This window comes from Loxodonta africana, chromosome 14 (assembly GCF_030014295.1).
Source record: "Loxodonta africana isolate mLoxAfr1 chromosome 14, mLoxAfr1.hap2, whole genome shotgun sequence".
In the NCBI taxonomy this organism is placed as follows: Eukaryota; Metazoa; Chordata; class Mammalia; order Proboscidea; family Elephantidae; genus Loxodonta; species Loxodonta africana.
In genome coordinates, this window is record NC_087355.1 from 42,040,134 (window position 1) to 42,063,040 (window position 22,907).

Genomic DNA, 22,907 nt, shown 5'->3' on the forward strand with positions numbered 1-22,907 from the left:
CATGCTTCCCTTTCAAGTCCTGAAAAATATTTGCATTTCTTCATATTTTTTCTAAGTAGTTTCAAGGACGTTTCTGTCTTCACTTTCTTAGGAATGGTGCTTCTTGAAGCTGAGTGATTCAAAGAGCAAACTAAAAAATCCCCAGTACAAATGGCAGCTTTATTATTAGTGACCTTAGAAACCAAAGCTCCCTCTAGTGGTGTCTCTAATATTGATTTTTGCTGATCTGAACATCAAACCCATGGTCATGCAGTGAGTGGGCTCAGACTGATAGTGACTCTATAGGACGGAGACGAACTGCCCTATAGGGTTTCCAAGGCTGTAATCTTTAATTAAGGAAGCAGAGTGCCACATCTTTTTGCCGTGGAGCGGAGCGGCTGGTAGGTTCAAACTGCTGACCTTTTGGTTAGCAGCTGTGTGCTTAACCACTAAACTACCAGGGCTTCTTGATCTAACCATACTAATTTGAAAATTTGCCATTTTTGCTCACTTTCTTTAAATAAAATGAAATCGGCTAGGCAAAAGCAGTCCTTGGTACAGAAATTTCTTCCGATGGAAACATACAAGTATGTAAATGTGGAATTAGATATCTACGCATTTTAGATTAAAGAAACAATTACTGTATTTTGTTAGGAATTCAAGCTAATTCAACGTATATTGAGAAACTGCTGTATATCAGGTGTTTTGCTGGCTACCGGTGAGAAAATTATGATGATGAAGGTGATGGTGATGATGATAACAGAGGAGGTGGAGGAGATGGTGGTACTGGCGGTGGTGGTGAGAGTAGCATTACATTCTGGGCATCATGTGTAATACTTTTTAAATGAATGAACTTATTTAGCCCTTCAGGCCACCCTATTATATTATTATCCTGAGTTTCCAGATGAGAGAGTTGAAGAAAATAGAATTGAAGTAACGTATCAGGTCACAAAGCTAGTGAGCGTCAGAGGTGGGATTCGAACCCAGATAGCTTTACTCTAAATCTTGCACTTGTAACCACTGTTTCATACAAGGAAATCCATGTATGTCTCAATATCAGAAATTCCCATGAACAGCTAATTATTACTAAAACAATTCATGTTTATTTAATGAGAATTTATGAAATGTTTAATGGACTCATTCAAACATTTATTAGGAATCTGCCTCATATTAAGTTCTATTTTTTTGTTCTGGGAGAATAAAGATGAATAAGATATGGTTCTTGTCCTTAGGGGCAAGTGGTAAGAGGACAATGATGAAAAAGGTATTAGAATATAGCATAAAACTGACTAATACAATTATTGTCAATGTACCATGGAGCAGAAAGGAAGCAATGACAAATTTTGAGTATATTGTAATTGGACAAATAACTTCCATAAGTCCAGCAGAAAAGTGAAAACCTCAAACAACTTTGGTTTTCATGACACCAAGCAATTTAATTGATTTTTATGCAGTTAGATTTCAAATGCTGGTTTAACATTTGCAAACTGTATCTCAAAAGTTTTTGACCTGAATTTGAGTGTTTAATACAGTGTACTTACTTACACATCATCCCTTACTCTGAGAACACTTTTATCTGTAAAATTCTAGGATTCCGTAGCGGTCTGCACATGGTTTCTGATGAGCGTACATTGAATTTCCTTTCTTCACATTCAGGTTAGATAAGCTAGTGAGTGGTTAAGGATGTGGGTCCAGAGCCTAGGCTTATATCCTGGCTGCACTGCTAGTGGTGACTTTGGACGAGAAACTTTCCTTCTTTAGCCTAAGTGGACTTGGCTGTTAAAGTAGGATTATGTAAGAATTAAATAAATCATGTTTATTTAGCACAATGCCTGAGTATCAAGCAAATACTCAATGAATGTTGACTCTTATCCCTGATTTCATTAATATTATTATAACATATTTTTCTAATAAAAGATTTTCAGAACATTTTCTTTAATATTGAATATTAAAACATATTGTTTTGGTGGAGATGAAGTAAGGCAGTTTTTTCTTGTCCAAGTTGCCATTTCAACTTGCTGGGGGATCTTGGGCAGATGAGTGTCTTTATCTGTCACATGGGCAAGGAAGGTTGACATAGAATGTCTGAGGTGTCTTTCACCTTGAACTCTGTTGCACATCTGTAGCTTCCTTAGGCATTTATTTACCTGCTTTCCTAACTACCATTTTAATAATATCATCTGAATAATCTTTGTAGTTTTCAACATGTAATGTCTAAAAGATAATACTTTCAAGAAACTCGTACTTATTTTGAAATCTTGGCATTGTCTTCATTTGAGTTGGGCAGGAATTTGTTTGACTTAGAGGGTAGGGGTGGAGGGGTGCGCATTCACTTTTCTATTCTAGAGGCTACAGACTTGAATAATTAGGCCAACAGAACTTTTCTAAGGACTTTTCCAGATATTTTCTGCATGGTATTCTACTCATCAGACTTCAGAAGAAATGATAGAAGTCTAACAAAACACGAGTTCAGGGAAGCAAAGCTCAGTAGCAGAGTATTTCCATACTGCTCTGCTTGTTGAGATGGTTGCTGATCTTCCCAACAATTCCCATTAAGTTGCATAGAGAAAGAATCTGATTTAATGTGCATGCCCAAATTGAAGATGCTTTCCCATGGTAGTCATTTTAGACCTTTAACATCCACAACTGTTAAGTTTATGTGGGTATAACTGATAACTGACGTGGTTTGAAGAAGGCACGGGCAAGCCAAGTCTTAAAAGTTTTGTTCTAAATAGGCTATTTATGAGGCCAGTTTTTCTATGTGACAAGACTTCACAAAAAAAAAAAAAAACCAAAACAACCCTTTAAATGGCTCTCTCTCTTAGGGACTAGACTTAAATCCAGTAAATTAACCTAGAAAACATTAAAGCCCTTTGCCTTCTAGGCTAATGACAACCAATCAAAGGACCAGTGGGAACCACTTTACAACTTGTTAATTACCGATTGACTCTTACTCAGAAACATTTGTACAGTACTTCTGGAAAAAATTATCTTTTAAAATACATATGTGATTATATTACTTCCTGCTCAAAGCTCACAAACAGCTTTGCATAGGTCTTAGAATGCAGACCTTTATGTGGCCTACAAAGCTCTGAGTGTTTCCTTTTACAGAATCATCTTCAGCTGTTCTCTACAGCTTTAACTTTCAGGTTACATGGTCCTGCTTTGGTTCCTTGCAGGAACTATGTTTTTTGTCGTTGTTGCCAGCCAAAAGGCTATTGCACACGTTGTGGACTCTAGTGTCTGTTGTTCCCTTTGTCTTTGCAGCTCTCTTCCTCCTTCCAAGTTAACTTTTCTCATCCTTCAGATATCGCTGCCATGTCTAAATCAACTCTGTTCATTTTCCTCAGAGTCCTTAACTCTGTTTGACATTAAATGTTCATGAGTGTGATTTTGGTATCACTGGGTGGTACAAATCGTTAAAGCATTGACAGCTAACTGAAAGGTTGGAACTTCGAGTCCATCCAGAGGCACCTTGGAAGAAGGGTCTGATGATCTACTTCTGAAAATCAGCCATTGAAAACCCTACAGAACACAGTTCTACTCTGACACATGGGGTCACCGTGTGTCACAGTCAACTCAGCGGCAACTGATTTTTTTTTAAAATGTGATTATATGATTGATATCTGCTTTCCTCTCTTGACTGAAAGCTCCCTGAAAACAGGGGCTCGTATCTGCCTTTCTTCACTGTATTCCCTGTGACCATGGCACACGGTAGGTTTTCAATAACTCTTTAGAAAGAATGGATGAGAAATGAAAGTACCCAGTAATTATAAAACTAGTCAGTTTTGCTGGCATGCTAAGGGACAGTACAATTCATGCAATTTTTATTGTTACTTAATATGGTACATTAAAAGTCAGGAAAATTCTGCTTGAAACCAGGCTTAGGATCATAGACTTTAGGGAAGTGCTGTCCAACAGAAATATTACATGGGCCACACAGGTAACTTTAAATTTTCTAATAGCCACATTAAAAGAATAGAAAGAAACTGATAAAATTAATTTTATTAATATATTTTAATTAAGCCAATATATTAAAATATGATTTCAACATGGAATCTATCTAAAAATTACCTATGCTGTATTTTATATTCTTTTTTTTTGTAGCAAGATTTGGAAATCTAGTGTTTACTTTCTACTTATAATGTATCTTAATATGAACTAGCCACATTTCAAGTGCTTTAGAGCCACAAGTGTGGCTGTATTGGACAGCAAATTTAGGATCATTTTACATACAAGTGGCCTTCTGTAGATAACATGGTGAGTAGATGGTAAAGCCTTTGAATGCTTTAGAAAATCAAATTAAAATGTATGAATTAAAAGAACAGAAGATACTGATCACTTAATACCAAGTACACTGGTCGAAGGCCCAAACCGATTCCTACCCTCCACATGTAGAAAACAGTTTTACAGTGATATTCTCTTTAGATGCAACATCCAGAGCGTGAGTGCCTAAGAAAGGCCTTTAGGAGATGCAAGCACACAGACTGATATCAGAGTCTTTGTGCTGCCTAGATGAATAGCACAAAAACATGTTGAAGTCTTCCTTCCATCTTTACTTCAAAAGACCGCTAATTAATGAAGTGAGCACAGTAGCCCCGGCCCTCTTCCCTGCGTGCTTCTCTTTGTTTCCAATGAATACATATGGTGGTGCTCCCCTGCGGATGGAGACTAGTCACAGCAAAAAGTGACAGAAGACATTGGCATGTTTTTCTGCAACACTGAAATTGCCTCTGGCCAATTTTGCCAAACTATGTTCCTTTATCTCTTCAGGATTTGGCCAATTTCTTTAAAGCCTTCTTAATCTAGCCTTACCATTGCCCATTGTTGTTGAGTCGATTCTGACTCGTAGTGACCTTTTTGGACTTAGAGTTTCCAAGGAACACCTGGTGGATTCAAATTGTTGACCTTTTGTTTAGCAGCTACACCTTTTAACACAGTTACCTAATATCATCTCTCTATATATCTTTCTGCCTTTTCCCACCTTTTCCACCAACCCAATATGTTCTACAAGCCTGTTCATATAGTGAGCCCTCTTGATCTATTCTCCATTTTTTGACAAATGCTTAGTGAGGAAACAACTGGCATTTCACTCATCTTCCAACCATATACAAGTATGCGTAACACTAATGCCTGCAGAGTAGTCTTTGTAAGCAATGGACAAAATATATAATATTTGTGTGAGAATATAACAAGGAGAAAATACAGGCTACTTCATTTTCCTTTACGCAAAATTAACTCTTAGATAAACCCTCTGAAGCAGTTCTGCTCTGTACACGTGTAGTGGACATGACTGACTCACTGGTAAGTAACAACAAAACAAAGTTTCTTTTATGAGTAATATTTAGCCCTGGTGATGCAGTGGTTAAGGCACTTGGCTGCTAACCAAAACGTTGGTCATTTCAAACCCGCCAGCCACTCTGTGGGAGAGATGTGGCAGTCTACTTCTGTAAAGATTTACAGCTTTGAAAGCCCTATGGGGCAGTTCTGCTCTGCCCTATAGGATCGCTATGAGTCAGAATCAACTCGATGGCAGTAGGTTTGGTTTTTTTTGTGTTTTGTTTTTATTTAGTCCCCTAATGACAGATTTCCCATGGAGGAATTATTTTCCCCTTCATATGCTGAAGAGTGCTGGCAGTGAGTTCCGTTGTATATTGGAAGAGAGAATAGAACTCCCTCAGCCTCTGCCAGCAAGGAAGAGTTGTTCTCATGTCCATTTGAAAGACTGCTTTCTTACTTGAAAAGTTTCAGCTGTTCCCACTCTACTGCCCGGGCCCCCCACATACACCAGGTTCAGGACAAGTCCGATGCAGGACTGACTCGGGCTGTATGCAAGTATGTAAGCAATTGTTACAGACCCCTTCCACTTTCCCAATGCCTTTTTATTTTTAAGTCAGATTTACAGAGATATAATTTAGACACAGCACAATTTATCCTTTGTAGGTGTACAGTTCAATGTATTTTTAAAAAATGGACAGTTGTGTAACCACCAGCACAATTAAGATATGGAATATTCCCATGAGTAGTCTGTTGTATGGATGTCCCACAATTTGTTTATCCACTCACCAACTGATGGACATTTGAGGTATAGCTTTGGTGTTTATGAGTAAAGCTGCTACAAATATTTACCCACAAGTATTCATTTGGACTTTTGTTTTCATTTCACTTTAGTAGAAATTTAAGAAATTATCAAACTGTTGTGAAAGAAGCTGTAGCATACTGCATTCCCACCAGTAGCCTTGGAAATTTCCAGTTGCTCCAAGTCTTTGTTAGCATTTGGTTTTGATTACTTGTTTGTTTATTTTTAATTTTACCCATTCCAATCAGTCCTGATTTCCTTCCGTATCTCCATAATGTTGTTCTCGGCATCTTTGTGGGCTTTTGACAGCCCTCTTTACTCTTGTTAGAATGACGGTTTGACCAAACATTTTTATGTCACGAACATTTGCTTATGTGAAGTAGGATTTCCCATCAAGTTGAGCATAGCTGTAACCAAAAACCCAGCCCATTGCCATCAAGTCATTTCTTGACTCATAGTAACCCTATAGGAGCCCAAACCAAAAAAAACCAAACCTACTGCCTTTGAGTCGATTCCAGCTCATAGCGACCCTATAGGACAGAGTAGAACTGGCCCACAGAGTTTCCAAGGAGCGCCTGGTGGATTTGAACTGCCAACCTCTTGGTTAGCAGGCCCAGCACTTAACCACTGCCACCAGGGTTTCCCCTATAAAAAAAAGGGGGCCAGGTATTCTGAATTGCCTTTTGTCAGTGGGCTGAGTAGGTTAGAATATGATACTGATGACTTCTTAGGTTGAGTAAAATTACGTCTGCTTCACTGCCAGAGGCTGCTTCCGTAATCCCATAGGAACACTTCATAACTAGAGTCCATACTGAGAAATAACTTTTAAAGATGAGAGTAAATTCTTCGCTGGAATTTTATCGTCAGCACAGAAGAATCCCAAGCTGCGTTTTTCAATTACTCAAGCAACCCCCTATGAAAAGAAGGAGGGGAGTCAGGTTTTGAGGAAGAAACAATAGACTAAAGAACTTTTAATTGAAATGTCACTTTCACTATTAAACAAAAAAGCCGTTCCTGTGACTGTGTGATAAAAGTTGATGGTGTCCAATTTCTTTGTGTGGAATTGCTTTTCTCTCATCACTGACTTAATTTGATTGCACCAGTTTGTCAGCTGTCACGTTTGGCTTCCCTCAGCTGCAAAATGTAGATAATGACAGCCTATGCAATTTAACAATCATGTGCCAACATTTTGTTTCTCCTAATCAAGATGAACTAGAATTATCTTTTGTCCCCCTATAACTCTGAAATAATAAAAAAAGCTCAAGGCTTTTCTTTTTTCTCTGTGTTCTATTTTACAGGTGGCTTGTCTAATATCTTGCGTTTTCATCCTTATAGTCATCTATGCAATAGGACCTTTACTTTATTGGCTGCCCATGGTACAGTAATGCTTTTTCATCATTTACTTTTAATAGGAATGATTGTATATTAACAATTTCTTAGAAGACTAACAATCCCAATCATCCTAAATCTGGAAACCATGTTATGTAATCAATGGTTGAATGGGAAGGGGTGGAAAGATGCCACATTTGATGTGGGTGGGATGGAAGGATATCATGGTGGTCTTCTAATCTTAGGCATATCAAAATAGCTTTGTGGAATTGGATTTATTCTGTACTCATTTGGAGGGTGTAACTAGGCTCACTCTGGTATAAAAAGTAGACATTGGAAAAAATTTATCAGAACGGTTAAATGAAAGGGCTGCCTTTTGATAATGGTGAGTTTCTCATCACTGGTGGTTTTCAACAGAGTTAAGAATGTCACTTGTTGAAGATATTTTAGAGGAAATTTTTGACCTAAAGGGTTACGTCCTGACTCTGAAATTCCATGATTCTATATACATGAGTGCTAGAGCAGAACGCTAGTACCAGTGGCTCATAGGCCTGGGTGCCAAAGTGACACAAGTAAGACATTGGCTTTAAAAAAGCCAGAGACAATGTTGGTCCTTTCTGTCTCTAATTCTACATTTGTTTAATGGGAATAAATTGTTCCCACTGGAGGATCTTCCAATAATCAAGTTCATTTTTGAACATTATAAAGCTTTGCAGGTGAAACCCCATAATTAATGCTCAGGGCAATTATAAGGACATATTTGCTATAAAACACTCAACTTTTTGCAACAAATTTCAAATAAAAGACAGTAATTAGTATTATGAAGTTAAAGGAACATTCAGCCTTATAACATTCACGCTTATCATTCACAAATTTTCTTTTCTTTTTTTGAATAGCATAAAATTTGCACTGCAATTTTCTTGAATTGATGTTATATTCCTCCAGTACAATAGTAGATTAGTTCTGAACAAAAGGAAATATCTCATTATTGCTTCAGTCTTCTAAACGATGATTGCTTTTCTCTAGGAAGTACTTTAAAAACCAAGAAAAAATACCTTAGTTCTTTTGAATTGGGATTAAAGTCTTCATCTTGCTTCTTCATCAGCTGATCTTTCATTTGTAGTGTGTTCTTGCGAGTATTATTGTTGTGGGACTGAAGGGAATGCTGATGCAAGTCCGGGATTTAAAAAAATATTGGAAAGTGGATAAAATTGATTGGGTAAGTAGAAATTTGACCTGAAATTTCCCCCTTTATTTTAAGTACATGTTACCCAAATAAGCTTTATTACTTTCATTTGCCAAAAATGGATTTTGTCATTTGATACTTGCCTACATCACACTCTCAGTTATTATTTTTTAGACTCTTAATAAAAGCATGGAAGTGTAAAATGTGTTTATAAGAAACAAATGGAATTTTTCAGATCTTGATGGCTCTGTATTTGAGAATGTATAAAGGAATGCTAGTTATTTGAGTGGATTGGGGATGCTCAATTTATGGTAGGATTATGAATAAATTTTGGAAGTGAGGCTCATTAAGGAAGTACACAGTAACAGACATATAAGCATTTATAATGTGTGAAAGATTGGGGATGCTCAATTTATGTTAGGATTATGAATAAATTTTGGAAGTGAGGCTCATTAAGGAAGTACACAGTAACAGACATATAAGCATTTATAATGTGTGAAAGACTAGCATTAATTGCTAAGAAATAGGCTATATTAATACAGGGGGAATCTTCAAATAGTGACCATATTTATTCTAAATACCAAAATACCTTATAATTGTCTTTTAAATGGATTACATCAAAAGTTAATAGGATATTGCAGGAACAGATTTAAATTATAATACTGGGTAATGATAAACTGTGGCTTCTACTACCAGAAGTGTTTAGCACATTGACTCTAGAAAAGTAGATTCACGCAAGAACATTCAAAATTCTTCCCCCTTCCAAGATGGGTGAAGTGGCCCTGCCATGTATTTCATGGGTACCTCCCTCTTTTTACCTCTATTATGGCATTCACTACATTGTAATATAATGACCTATTTATTCCCGCTCCTTCATACCCTTTGCTCTGAGAGACTTTGGGGGATTATTCATGCTGATGCCCACATTCATAATACTCTTCCTGAGGGTCAGCGTTACTGAGCTCCCACCAAAGCACAATGCTGGGTGCCATGGGGAGTGTAGGGTGAATAAAGAACGACTGATCCTCTCCAGACTCTAATCATTTGTGCCAGGAGCAGACATGGAAACACTAATTTATTATACAAGGCATTATGCAATATGACCTAGACTTAAAAGTATAAGCTTAGTGCTGGCGAAGAAAAACATGAAGACAGGAGCGTTTAATTTGGACCGAATTAATAAGAAAGTCTCCCACAAAGGGCTAAAATATGAAAGAGCATTGTTTGGTAGGCTAACAAAAAGCCAAAATTCACCAGGCTGAGAGAGGATCATGGCTTTTTAAGGTGATATGTGTAAAGTAGCACATGGAAACAGAGAGATGAAAACTTATCTAACAAGCAACTTGATAACCCTATGATGAAGTCATTTCTAAGGAATTCATTAGTCACATAGGAGAGGGCACATTATCGTATTGGAAGGGGAAGAATATGATGTCAGGAAAGGCTTCTTGTAGGGAGTGATTTCTGAGTTGAGAATTGAAGAATGAAGACATTGTCTGGGGAAGAAAGAAAAAGAACTACATATGCAAAGACACAGAGATGAGTGTGAACATATTTGACTGAAAAAACAAGGAATTCAGCGTGGGTAGAACAGATAGTGTGCAGGTGGGGGTAGTAAGATAAGGTCAGAAAATTTAAGAATGGCCACATATGCCTTTCGATTTAGATAAGTGGTCTGCAGTGAATGGAGAAGAGGGGATGGAGAAGATGGAGATGCAGGGAATGGAGAAGAGAGATTTTTGATTAATAATTCATAGAACTTGGGAAGATTGGTACAAATGGTAAAGCGTTCAACTACTAGCCGAAAGATTGATTGTTCAAACCCATTTAGAAGGGTCTGGGAAGACACGGTCCTGACTGTAGTGTCTTGAATATTGAAGGAAGGAGAACATTGGAGGAGAAGAAGATTTTTGGGTGAAATTAATGAGTTTTCATTTGGACATGTTGAAAATATCTGGTAGACAGTTTGAAAACTGGTTCAGTAGCTCAGATTGGTAGTCTTATGGATGACAGTTAACAACTTGGAGAAGTTAAATAGTATAGTGTTGTATGAAAAAATGGATTACAGGATCTAAACTATTTCAGACCCAGTCTAATTATTAAGGTAAAATGACATCCTTTACATCCTTTCAGCTCGGTAATGAAGTCACTCCTGAGGTTCACCCTTCAGCCAAAGACTAGACAGGCCCATAAAAAGAAAAGGAGACTAAAGGAGCACACCAGCTCAGGGGCAAAGACTAGAAGCCAGGAGGAGACAGGAAAGCTGGTAAAGGGAACCCAAGGTTGAAAAGGGAGGGTGTTGACATGTGGTGGGGTTGTTAACCAATGTCAGAGAACAATGTGTATACTGACTGTTTCATGAGAAACTAGTTTGTTCTCTAAACCTTCATTTAAAGTACAGTAAAAAAAAAAAAAAATGACATCCTTTTTGTTTCTTTATTGTTATAGAGTGATGAGGAAATTATTTAATTTTCTATTTTCCTTAATTCTAGAGCAAAGACTGTGAGTATAAAAAGAGAAAGTTTGAGATCAGTGGTGTGGATATAGCAGGTGCATGATGATTCTCTGGGACACTGGGTTTATCTTGACAATGACCTTGTGTTGCTGACGTGGACAGGTGTCTCTTAGCAGCTAAGGGCCTACACAATGAAAGCCATGGATTTTTGGAATATGATCCTGTCATAGTGTTGAGAGTGAGAACACTGCACAGACTTTTGTAGGTATAGAATAGATTAATCAATGGACAGGGCATGCCTAGAATATGAAGAAGGTCACCAAAGATGTGTGTATGTGCAAAATAATTTGGAGGTTGAAAATTTTTAAAAATGTAAGTAGTTATTCCACAAAAATTTAAAACTTTTTTTATTTCTTTAATTTTTTTGTAGTAAAGAATTTTACTTTGATTTGTAGGTCAAAATCCTTTTTGAAGTAATGAGGAAATAGGACTCTGAGCCTGACTCACAGTCTCAGAACTGGATTTGAGTACCTGAACAGCAAGGACAGAATTCAGATGGACAGAAATTTAATAATATGAATCAGTCACCAAAACTGTTAGGGTAACAAGGGGGTCAGGAAGAGGTGAGGCGACTCAGTAACTGCTGAACTGTGCTTTACACGATGCATTTTCTCTAAGGAGCAAAGACTTGTGTTACCTACTTGAGGCCAGCTTTGGGGTTAGCTTGTGGTTGGAGCTGTGAGTGCAAACAGGTAAGGAAGTAAATAGGAAAATACAGTATAAAAACACAGGCCCCAGAGCTAACCAGTTCCTGTTAACTGTGACCACTAGCATTTGTATCTTTATCAGGAGTTAGTACAGAATAGTATCAGGAGTTATTCTAACCAGTGGAACTATTTACTGATCCATGTCATTAATTTCCAGTGGATATCTTTTTTTTGAAGCCACAAATGTATCCTTAGGAAAAAGCTAAGCACTTGGTGAGCCTGGCTTACAATAGATGGCAGTGTGGGAAAGTAAATATGCTTTAAAAATAGAACCAGGTGTTAGCAAAATTTTTGGTTGCTCTAGTGAATCATGGCCTCCAGGTCTGCAGTTCTTTAGATGGTTAGGACCAGGCTTCACCATTCCCTATGCTGTATTGAATCATGGAGGCCCACCAGTAGGAACTGGACTTAAAGCTTTAAACAAAACTAACACTGAACTTGTTGCCATCGAGTCAATTCCAACTCACAGCAACCCTATAGGACAGAGTAGAACTGACCCATAGAGTTTCCAAGGAGAGGTGGATCCGAACTGCCAACCTTTTGTTTAGCAGCAGTGTGAGGTCTTATCCTGCCACACTCACACAGATTCAGTCAGCACTGGGGGACCAGTAAAGCTCAGAGCAATTGCAGAAAGTTGAGATAATGATAAAAAACTTAAGGTTACTTTGTATATGATCACATGCAGGTGTTACATTAGAGGGAAAAAGAAACCGCCCTGTGTGCAAATAGAAGATTTGACAGTCTACTCAACTGAATAAAGGCAAAGGTCTCAATGTCCTAGAGGACAACAGACTATAAATGATAGGCTAATAAATACTTACTTAACATTATATTTGTACATGATAGATCTTAATGTCAGAATCATTTAAAATATATTTTATCTTTTACTCCATAATATTTATTTCATCTATATCAAGAGAAATTTTATAGACAAAACTCCCTTGATTTGCTTCCAAGGACTCAGCTTTTCAAAATACCCCATCATTACAAACCGCTCAAGCTCAGTGCAGATAAATAATACAGACAAAAGAGAAGCATTTTAAGTCAAAAATACCCTTTAGAAACATTGGTTTCAAACCTGCCTGGAAAAAAACAACAAAAGAAAACTGTAGCCTCCCAAGAGTCTATGCTATTATTAGATTATAGAGGAGTTTCTAACTCTTTCATTTGTTGTTGAAGATATTTTAAAGCGATAATTCAGCTATTGGGACAGAAAGGAATCAATTTAGAATTGTCTGTATAAGCAGAGTGATGTTGGCAATTTGGGTGGGGAGGAGAATTTGAAAATTCCATTGGTGTGCTATTTGATAAATGTAGGATTTCATGTTTAGAAAAGATAACCTTCTAGATTTCAGAAATTATTTTGCTTCTAAAGATAATTTTCACCAGCAATAAGCTTTGAATTGCCAACTATAATAAAATATCTTGTTGCAATTTATAATTTCAGGTGGTGGACAAAACTACAGTAACTTTGGAAGTCCAACTAAAAGAGAAATAGAGTTTCTTACAATCTTTTGAAATGTTCCTGAAAACTAAACTGGCCCTGATTTTTCATTTTCACCACAGATGGCCCCTTGTGAATAAATTTATAATAACCTTTATAGTGGTTGGTCAAAAAGTGGCATTGGCACTGATCAATTCAGCCATTTATTTTAACGTTAGGCTTAAACTACATTATTTATTTATTTATTTAGCAACCTTCCTGGTGGCATAGTGGTTAAGTGCTACAGCTGCTAACCAAGAGGTCGGCAGTTTAAATCCACCAGGCTGTCCTTGGAAACTCTACGGGGCAGTTCTATTCTGCCCTATAGGGTCACTATGCGTCGGAACCGACTTGACGGCAGTGGGGTTTTTGAACCATGAACATCAGCTTTTTTGTTTTGTTTTGTTTATAGTTTTTATTGATGATTGAACTAAAGGTGTTGGTAGTGTCTAGAAATAAAAGATGAAACTTTTCCCCGCCTGTGCCACTGAGAGTCGGGAGCCAGGATTTGATTCTATATTCCTGGGTTCTGTTTGCCACTTCTTAAATGATACATACATTCTTGCTGATAGGTTTGGTGAAAGGAATATTGTAAATAAGATTATAAGGAATTTAGCAGTCATGAGAAAGATTGGAATACCAAAGGACCTGTATGTATTTTCTGCTTCTCTTTCAGGGCATATGGGTCAGTACATATATATTTACAATATGTTTTGCTGCCAATGTAGGATTGCTGTCTGGTGTTGTCTGTACCATAGCTATAGTGATTGGACGCTTCCCAAGGTAAGATCTTATTTAAATGCTGTTTATTCTGACGGAGCAGCAGAGTATATGATGTTGTTAGTTACTTTTAATTCTTGTGATTAAAGTACAAGTGAAACATGAGTACTACAATGTCATGTTTTACTTAGTATTAGACCATTAGAGATGAATAGGTAGGAAAACGTTCTATCTACATATGATACATAGCTATGTTGGTCTTTGAAGAGAAATATCTTGTCATTACTATTAAATTGAATATATACCCTGTTTGCCTTGGTTGCACAACAGTTTAGTGCTTGGCTGCTAACCTGAAGTTGGTGGTTTGAATCCATCCAGCGGCTCCTCAGGAGAAACATCTGGCAATCTGCTCTCGTAAAAATTACAGCTTAGAAAACCCTAGGGGACAGTTCTGCTCTGTCACATGAGGTTCCTAGGAGTCAGAATCGACTCGATGGCACCTGACAACAACAATTAAAGTAAATACATTAGCTCAATGGCCATATACTATATCCCATGGCTCTACATTTTTGCCTTAAGTGAAGGAATGCAGTAATCAATGTCAGTGATACACAAACCATATAGTAATAGAATTATTTGGAAAATTAAATAATCTAAGCAAGTTTTATTTTTCAGGAACCAGATTAATCCTTAATAAAAATATTTCTAGGTAATGTTTCGAGGAGCGCGTTTTCTCTTTCATCTCTTTACTAAGCACCTGAAACTGTTTCTCTGTTTTGACCAATTTTCTCCCTTTGTTCCCAGTGCTCATCATCTGACAGTGCTGTACTCGCGTCTCGTCCTTCCCTTGGGATTCTTTGTGAAATAATATATTCTTAAAATTTTTAAGTTTTATCTGTATAGGTTCTATCTTTAGATAATCTATATAGATTCATCATTATTAGTTTCTAGTTTTAATGTAATAGCTCTGATTCCACCTTTATTTCCTTTTCCCTAAAAAAACAGTTTGTTAAACATGTATACTTTCTAGGCTTCTTCTCTCTTACAAGTCTTCTTTACTAATCTACTGTTTGTTGCTGGAGATACGGGATCCTGGGAACTCAATGAGGTAAATTACATTTGTTAATCTCTGCTTAGATGCCTCCTTTGTTTCACTCTATCCCTGAGCATCTATAGATTTACCAGTGCTTTATGAACAAACGGATTACAGGATCTAAAGCATTTCAGACACGATATAATTGTTAAGGTAAAATGACATCCTTTTGGTGTCTTCCTTGTTATATAGTACTTAGGAAGTGACTTACTTTATTTTCCTCAATTGTAGAGCAAAGACTGTGAGCATGAAAAATATGAAAGAAATGGAGTTTAAAGTGAAGACAGAAATGGATGGTGTAAGCTTAGCTTCCTTTTTCTTTTGTACAATTATTGATATTTTTATGAGTCGGATAGTTTTAAGTTATCATAAGGCAAATTATGACACTTAAAGGCAGGATAATTCTGTTTTTAATGAGGTGTGAACTTTTAAGGGTATATATGAGATACCACACATATGGTGATCAACATGCAAGAAATAAAAAATCAAGAAAAAAAAATATGTCATATTAGCATTCAGACAAGATGGTATCATTGTTCATAGAACTACAGTTCACAGTAGGAGCATGGCCCAGACAGGACTGGACATTTGGAAACGTCCTTTCTATTACTGAGTTGCATGAAACAGGTAAACTAAACTATCTGTTCTGAATTATATGATGGAGGAAGATAGGGAATAGGGAAGGGGATAAAACAAAGCAGGTTTGTGATATTGCTTTTATTTATTTTTTTAACCTCAGTCAACAAGACTGTATTAGCAGAGGGTCATTAAGTCCATGTTTATGGAATGCCAATAGGAACAGTTTCTTGCAAGTGGATACCTTTTTAAGGAGACAACTTACATAAATTATCTCATCATGCCTATGCCTAGGCAGGGCAATTGATTATGTTTGAGTTTAGTTTCTTGTTCCAAGAGATAACCAAAACAGTTTGAAGTGAGGGGGGAAAAAAAAATGTTGATTTGAATTTTTTCCCAATTTCTAAAAATTGGCCTCACTTTGAACCTGCTTTGTAAATGTTTGGTTAACCTTTTTTTCTTTGTTTTTCACATTCACTTGTTTCAGTATTTCATTGTTCTCCTCAGAACAGAAAGAACTGACCTCCACTAGAATGATGAATAAATATCAAGGTATTTCCAAGTAGACTAGAAGTAGGAAGTAGCATTAGGAGTCCTGTGATATTCAGGGCTTATGGAAAAGAATTATCTGGTTTTTAATAAGTATGGAAAGGTTTGCTTCCTAGAGAGCTATTTGAGCTCAGAGCTCCTAGCTGAAGTTTCCGCCAATGATATCTTTCTTTCCTTTCCTATACCTTTCTTTTCTTTCCTTAAATTCTCCATGGAATTTAGTGCTCATGCAAAGTCCCAGACTGATATTCTGGGCCCCCAAGTCCTCTGTGTATCCACATCACAGGTAGAGCTATGTGCCTTAGCCTTGACATTCTTAGCTTTTATGTGGAATTGGACTTTGGGTTCAATTGTCCTAAAGCTTAAACATCACTAGTTCATGAATTCTATCTAATCCTTACCTTCACCTTGAGCTAAACCTGTGAGGAAGTGAATGAGGGATTTTGTAGGAAGTTGAAAATGCTGAAAATTTCTCTATATCTCCAAACTTTGATTGGTTACATTCTAGTCACTTGCCTGAATAAAAAATAAGTGTGTCTCATGAAAATCTTGATTTTACTAGACTACTACACCTCGCCATTTAATGGTTTTGTATCAGAAATAAGAGGGAAGCACACCCTAAGATAGAACAAGATTTGAACATGAGCTTGTAGGTGGAACTAACTTAAAGAAAACAAAGTATGGTCATGTTCTGTTACTTCCCTCCATTCATGCACTCTTCCACCACTTCTTCACATGAAATATCCTTTCCTGGTTTGGGAAATCTCTTCACACTCAGTGAATTCAACCCCATTGAGAATTTCTTTTCTGAAACTATTTATATCTGTATCCTTTAATGACACTGGAGATTGCATGATAGAATTTGGTAAGACTAACAGAAATACCACAAGTGGATGGCTTTAACAAACAAATTTATTCTCACGACGTCTTGGAGGCTAGAAGTCCAAATTCAGAGTGCCAGGTACAGGGGAAAGCTTTCCTTCTCTTTCTCTCTCTTCTGGGGGAAGGTCTTTGTTACCAGTCTTCCCCTGGCCTAGGAGCTTCTCAGCACAGGAACCCCAGGTCCAAAGGACTCACTCTGCTCCTCTCTGCTCCCTTCTCTCTTATATATCTCAAAAGAGATTGACTCAAGATACAGCATAATCCTGTAGATTGAGTCTTGCCTCATTAACATAACTGCCTCTAATTCTGCCTCATTAACATCATAAGCCAAGCCAGTGTCATCGAGTTGATGATGTCATTAACATCATAGAGGTTAGAAATCACAACACATAGGGTAATCACATCAGATCACAAAACGGTGGGCAACCACACAATGCATGGCCTAGCCAAGTTGATATACATTTTTCTGGGACACAATTCAACCAATAACAGACATATTCATTGCAAATACCATTTTTCCACAACATAAACAGCAACTATAAATGTGAACCTCTTCAGATGGAATACACTGGAATCAAATTGACTATATCCGGGAAAAGAGATGATGGAGAAGCTCAATATCATCAGTCAGAACAAGGCCAGGGGCTAAAAGTGGAATAGGCCAACAACTGCTCATTTGCAAGTTCAAGCTGAAGCTGAAGAAAATTAAAACAAGTCCATGAGAGCCAAAATATGACCTTGAGTATGTCACACCTGAATTTAGAGACCATCTCCACAATAGATTTGATGCATTGAACGCTAATGCCTGAAGACCAGACAAGTTGTGAGATGACATCAAGGACATCATACATGAAAAAAGCAAAAGGTCATTAAGAAAGAAAAGACTAAAATGAATGTCAGAGGAGACTCTGACCTTGCCCTTAAATGTAGAGTACCTAAAATGAATGGAAGAAATAATGATGTAAAAGAGCTGAACAGGAGATTTCAAAGGGCAGCTTGAGAAGACAAGTATTGTAATGAAACGTGCAAAGACCTGGTGTTAGAAAACCAAAAGGGAAGACACGATCAGCATTTCTCAAGCTTAATGAACTGAAGAAAAAAATTCAAGCCTCGAGTTGTAATGCTGAAGGATTCTAACGTCAAAATATTGAACGACACAGGAAGTATCAAAAGCAGATGAAAGGAATACGCAACAAAGTCGCCGTACCAAAAATAATTGGATGATGTTCAGCCATTTCAGGAGGTAGCATATGATCAGGAACCAATGGTACAAAAAGAAGAAACTCAAGCTGCACTAAAGATATTGTGAAAAAGCAAGGCTCCAGGAATTGACTGAATACCAATGGAGATGTTTCAAAAAATGGATGCAGTGCTGTAAGTGCTCACTGATCTATGCCAAGAAATTTGGAAGACAGCTACCTGGCCAACTGACAGGATGAGATTCACATTTGTGCCCATTCCAAAGAAAGGTGATCCAACAGAATGCAGAAATTATTGAACAATTTCATTCGTATCACATGTAAGTAAAATTTTGGTGAAGATAATTCAAAAACAGCAGTACATTGACAGGTAATTGCCAGAAATTCAAGCTGGATTCAGAAGAGGGTGTGGAATGAGGGATATCATTGCTGATGTCAGATGAATCTTGGCTGAAAGCAGAGAATACAAGAAAGATACTTACCTATGTTTTATTGACAATGTAGAGGTGTTGACTGTGTGGATCATAACACATTATGGATAACGTTGTGAAGAATAGGAATTCCAGAACACTTAATTGTGCTCATGTGGAGCCTGCACATAAACCGAGACAGTCGTTCCAACATAACAAGGGAGTACTGTGTGGTTTAAAGTCAAGAAAGGTGTGAGTTGGTGTTGTATTCTTTCACCATACTTATTCAACCTGTATGCTGAGTAAATAATTGGAGAACCTGGACTGTATGAGGATGAATGTGGCATCAGAATTAGAGGAAGACTCATTAACAACTTGCGTTATGCAGATAACACAACCTTGCTTGCTGAAAGTAAAGACGACTTGAAGCAATTTCTGATGAAGATCAAAGACTACAGCCTTCAGTAAGGATTACACTTTGACGTAAAGAAAACAAAAATCCTCACAACTTGACCAATAAGCAACATTATGATAAATGGAGAAAATATTGAAGTTGTCAAGGATTTCATTTCATTTTACTTGTATCCACAATCAACACCCATGGAAGCAGCAGTTAAGAAATCAAAGGACACGCTGTATTGGGCAAATCTGCTGCAAAAGACCTCTTTAAAATGTTAAAAAGCAAAGGCGCCACTTTAAGGACTAAAGTGTGCCTGACCCAAGCTGTGGTATTTTCAGTCTCCTCATCCAAAAGCTTGACAATGAATAAGGAAGATTGAAGAGGAATTGATGTCTTTGAATTATGGTGTTGGTGAAGAATATCGAATACACATGGACTGCCAGAGTGGTGAATGAACAAATCTGTCTTGAGAGAAGTATAGCCAGAATACTCCCAGGAAGCAAGGATGGTGAGACTTCACCCTACATACTTTGAACATGTTATCAGAAGGGACCAGTCCCTGGTTAAGGACATAATGCTTGGTAAATCAGCGGGTCAGTGAAAAAGAGGAAGACCCTCAGTGAGATTGATTGACACAGTTGCTGCAACATTGGGCTGAAGCATAGCAACGGTTGTGAAGATATTTTTTTCTGTTGCACATAAGGTTGTTATGAGTTGGAACCTACTTGACAGCGCTTAACAGTAACAACAACACCAATTCTTTAACAAACATATGTTTTCCTTATTGTCTTAAAACAACATGTTGGCATAGTCATATGGTGTGATTATTGGGGCAATATAAGACTTGGAGTTTTGTGATAATGACAGGCCCAAGGGTTTATGTTTAATTTTTGGTTTGTAGGAGGTTTACTCTTGATTAAAAGTCAGGTTGGCAACTTAAAGTTTTTTTTTTTTTCTTCCTTGAGTTGTTTATTTTTAGCAAATCCCCTTACCTTCTAGAGTTCAGTAAGTTTTGTAGAATGAAAACTTTTTGATATTTTCTGGTTTAAACATCTACCTTTTTTTAAAGACAAGTTTTGTAGAATGAAAACTTTTTGATATTTTCTGGTTTAAACATCTACCTTTTTTTAAAGACAAGGAAACAGGTTAAATGAATTGTCCAAATTCACATATCTAACATTTTCTCTCTCTTGCCTTTCTTTACCTACGTGCATTGTTCTTTTCTGTTTCTTCTCTTTAATGTGAGCGCTAAAGCTTGGGGACTATTGCTTTATTTAGTTGGTGAGGCGTCATCATTTCTTGGAGTTTACTGTCATCTCAATTTCTAGGTCAGACAACTGTCCCAAAGGTTGTAGACTTCAGTTGCACATGAAGACCTGGGACAACATGGCAAAAGTAGATACCTTTGTGCTGAAACTCTTTCTTGTCTCTTTCTGCATCACTGTTCTACCTCCTGGCAATCCAGTGTAACCTAGACCTGCCCAAAGCAAAATTATATTCCTGATTCTACCTCTCTTTATTGTTCTCCCCGTTAGGACTCTCAGTCCCTAGAAAGCTAAAGGAAAGCTATGTCACTGTGAAGCAAACGACTGACAGTCGACCCTTTAGGACATATTTTCATCTTTTAAATGTACTGTTGCTTAAGTAAATTACCTTTTAATTGGTAGGTTGGGAGGATAGGTCTTCCTGGTACTCTGTGAATATTCTAAGCTGCTGCTCCCCAGAAACCATACTGTAGGGACAAGGGCTACTTTCTGAAAAGCTTCAGACCTGTCTCATGCCTATGGATGTTTCTTACCCACTATGGATGTTTCCTAGTGAAGAGCAAGTACTTGTTTTCCCGAAGAAGCATGATAGTAGATTAAATTCTCTAAATAAATTTTAATAATGAAAATCTTAGCTAAGAGATTGCTGCCACAATCAAGTGGCATTTGGACTTGTTAGATTTAGACATGTTAGATATAATTGTCCTCTTTTTTTTTTAACTCCGAGCTCTGAATGTATCCCTTTTCTCATCCAAAAGGACACCTTGCAGCAGATGAAAATTTTCTCAATAAACAACCCTCTTGTTTTCCTGAATGCAAAGAAGTTTCACACTGATCTAATGAACTTACTCCAAAAGGAAAGTGCCAGCAACCAACCACTTGATGATATTAGCAAGGTAGGATCAGCTGTTGCAGGATTAGAAAACCATGCTAGAGGTAACCTTACTATTTTATGATACTGAAAAATGTGTACCATAAATATGATTCATCATAAGTGTTTGGAGACCTCTTACCCCAGCAAAATCTAATACTGTATTATATTTTTATTGGGTTCTTGGCAGTTATCATTTAGATAATCATTGTCTTGTTTGTAAATTCATTTACCCAACATATATCTAATGAACATGTGTACCACATACTGTAACTCTGAGAAGAGTAAGACATAGCACTTAGTTTAATGGACATTTTACAGAGAGAGAAAATGGACATAGAGAATTATAAAGGAGATAGTATATGATAAATGACTTCAGAGAAGCACACGCAATTGCCATTATTATGACATTATTATAAAATGCCAACATTCTGTATCTCTGTATGTTTTTCCAGTTAACAGAAATAGTGAATCAAATACGTATCAGTATGATTTAACATCAATGAGCCATCAGTGATCACTTGAATCCTTAAGCTCTCTGCAATGTAGTGTGGTATTTAAGAGCATTGACTTTGGAGCTAAGCTGCTGGGTTTGCCATTTGCTACTTGTGGGTCCTTTGTCGAGTTATTGAGTTTTTTGTGCTTCAGGTTCCTCAGGTGTAATCAAGATAATTAAATGAGTTAATACGTGCAAAGCACTTAGAATAATGCCTAGCACTTAGTCAATACTATTAAATATTAGCTAATATTATTATTAGGAGCCCTGGGGGTACAGTAGTTAAGAGCTATGGCTGTTAACCAAAAGGTCAGTAATTCAAATCCACCAGCTACTCCTTGGAAATCCTATAGGGCAGTTTCTACTCTGTCCTGTAGGGTCACCTATGAGTCAGAATCAGCAACAGGTTTAGTAATATTATTACGGTTGAGTGCAAGCTTTATCCTTTCCATGAAGCTCACATTGACTATTCCAGATCACTGAGATTTCTTCTTTCTCTTGTATCCTTGAACATATAATGTCTCCCAGTGACTCAGGGAAATGGGAGCTCTTGGCCCTCCCATCTCTGGTGCCTCAGGAGCTGTCGTGCACCACATTCGTGTCCCTCACTACTTCATGCTTATGCCCCTGGGCCTCACCCTGATCCATACCATAGAGGCTCACATGGAATTGGACATGGAATTTATGGGGCCCAGTATAAAATCAAAGTGTGGAATCTCCTGTAAAAAAAAAAAAAAAATCAAGAATTTCCAGACGGTGGCAGCAGAACATTAAACCAAACGTGAGACCCTTTTAAGCATGGGGCACTGTGAACTGTGCAGGTCACATGCCTGCAAAGCCGGTCCTGCCTGTGTAACACCAGACCTGTGCTTACCCTCACTGTGCTCTCCAGGATTTTACTTTCATCAGGATGTTAGGAACCATCACCAGCGGTTTACAGCTGAAGAGAACTTGCTTTCATGCTGAAGGGGAAAATGTATTTCTACGTCTACTTCTTTTACAAAGCCATGTTACATCTCATGGCAGTGTTCAGCTAGCTGTATTATGACATTAGCTTAGTGGGAAAATTTGTCCTGAGCTCCAAATAACCTAACCCAAAAGAAGTTTTTGGTTTTATTTTTTCCAGAGTTTGAATTTATGGAGTGCCTGGTAGAAGTGAAAATTCTTA

General features: G+C 37.4%; 1 protein-coding gene across 1 annotated transcript in view; it reads left to right on the top strand.

The window, feature by feature from the left end:
• The window catches only part of SLC26A7 (solute carrier family 26 member 7), a 125,359-nt gene that overhangs the window by 84,872 nt on the left and 17,580 nt on the right, over positions 1–22,907 (top strand). The window contains exons 9-13 of the mRNA XM_003408387.2: positions 7,357–7,434; positions 8,511–8,606; positions 13,955–14,061; positions 15,323–15,389; positions 21,131–21,268. Of these exons, the coding sequence (XP_003408435.2) occupies positions 7,357–7,434; positions 8,511–8,606; positions 13,955–14,061; positions 15,323–15,389; positions 21,131–21,268 (486 nt within the window). The remainder of the gene's footprint in view (positions 1–7,356; positions 7,435–8,510; positions 8,607–13,954; positions 14,062–15,322; positions 15,390–21,130; positions 21,269–22,907) is intronic.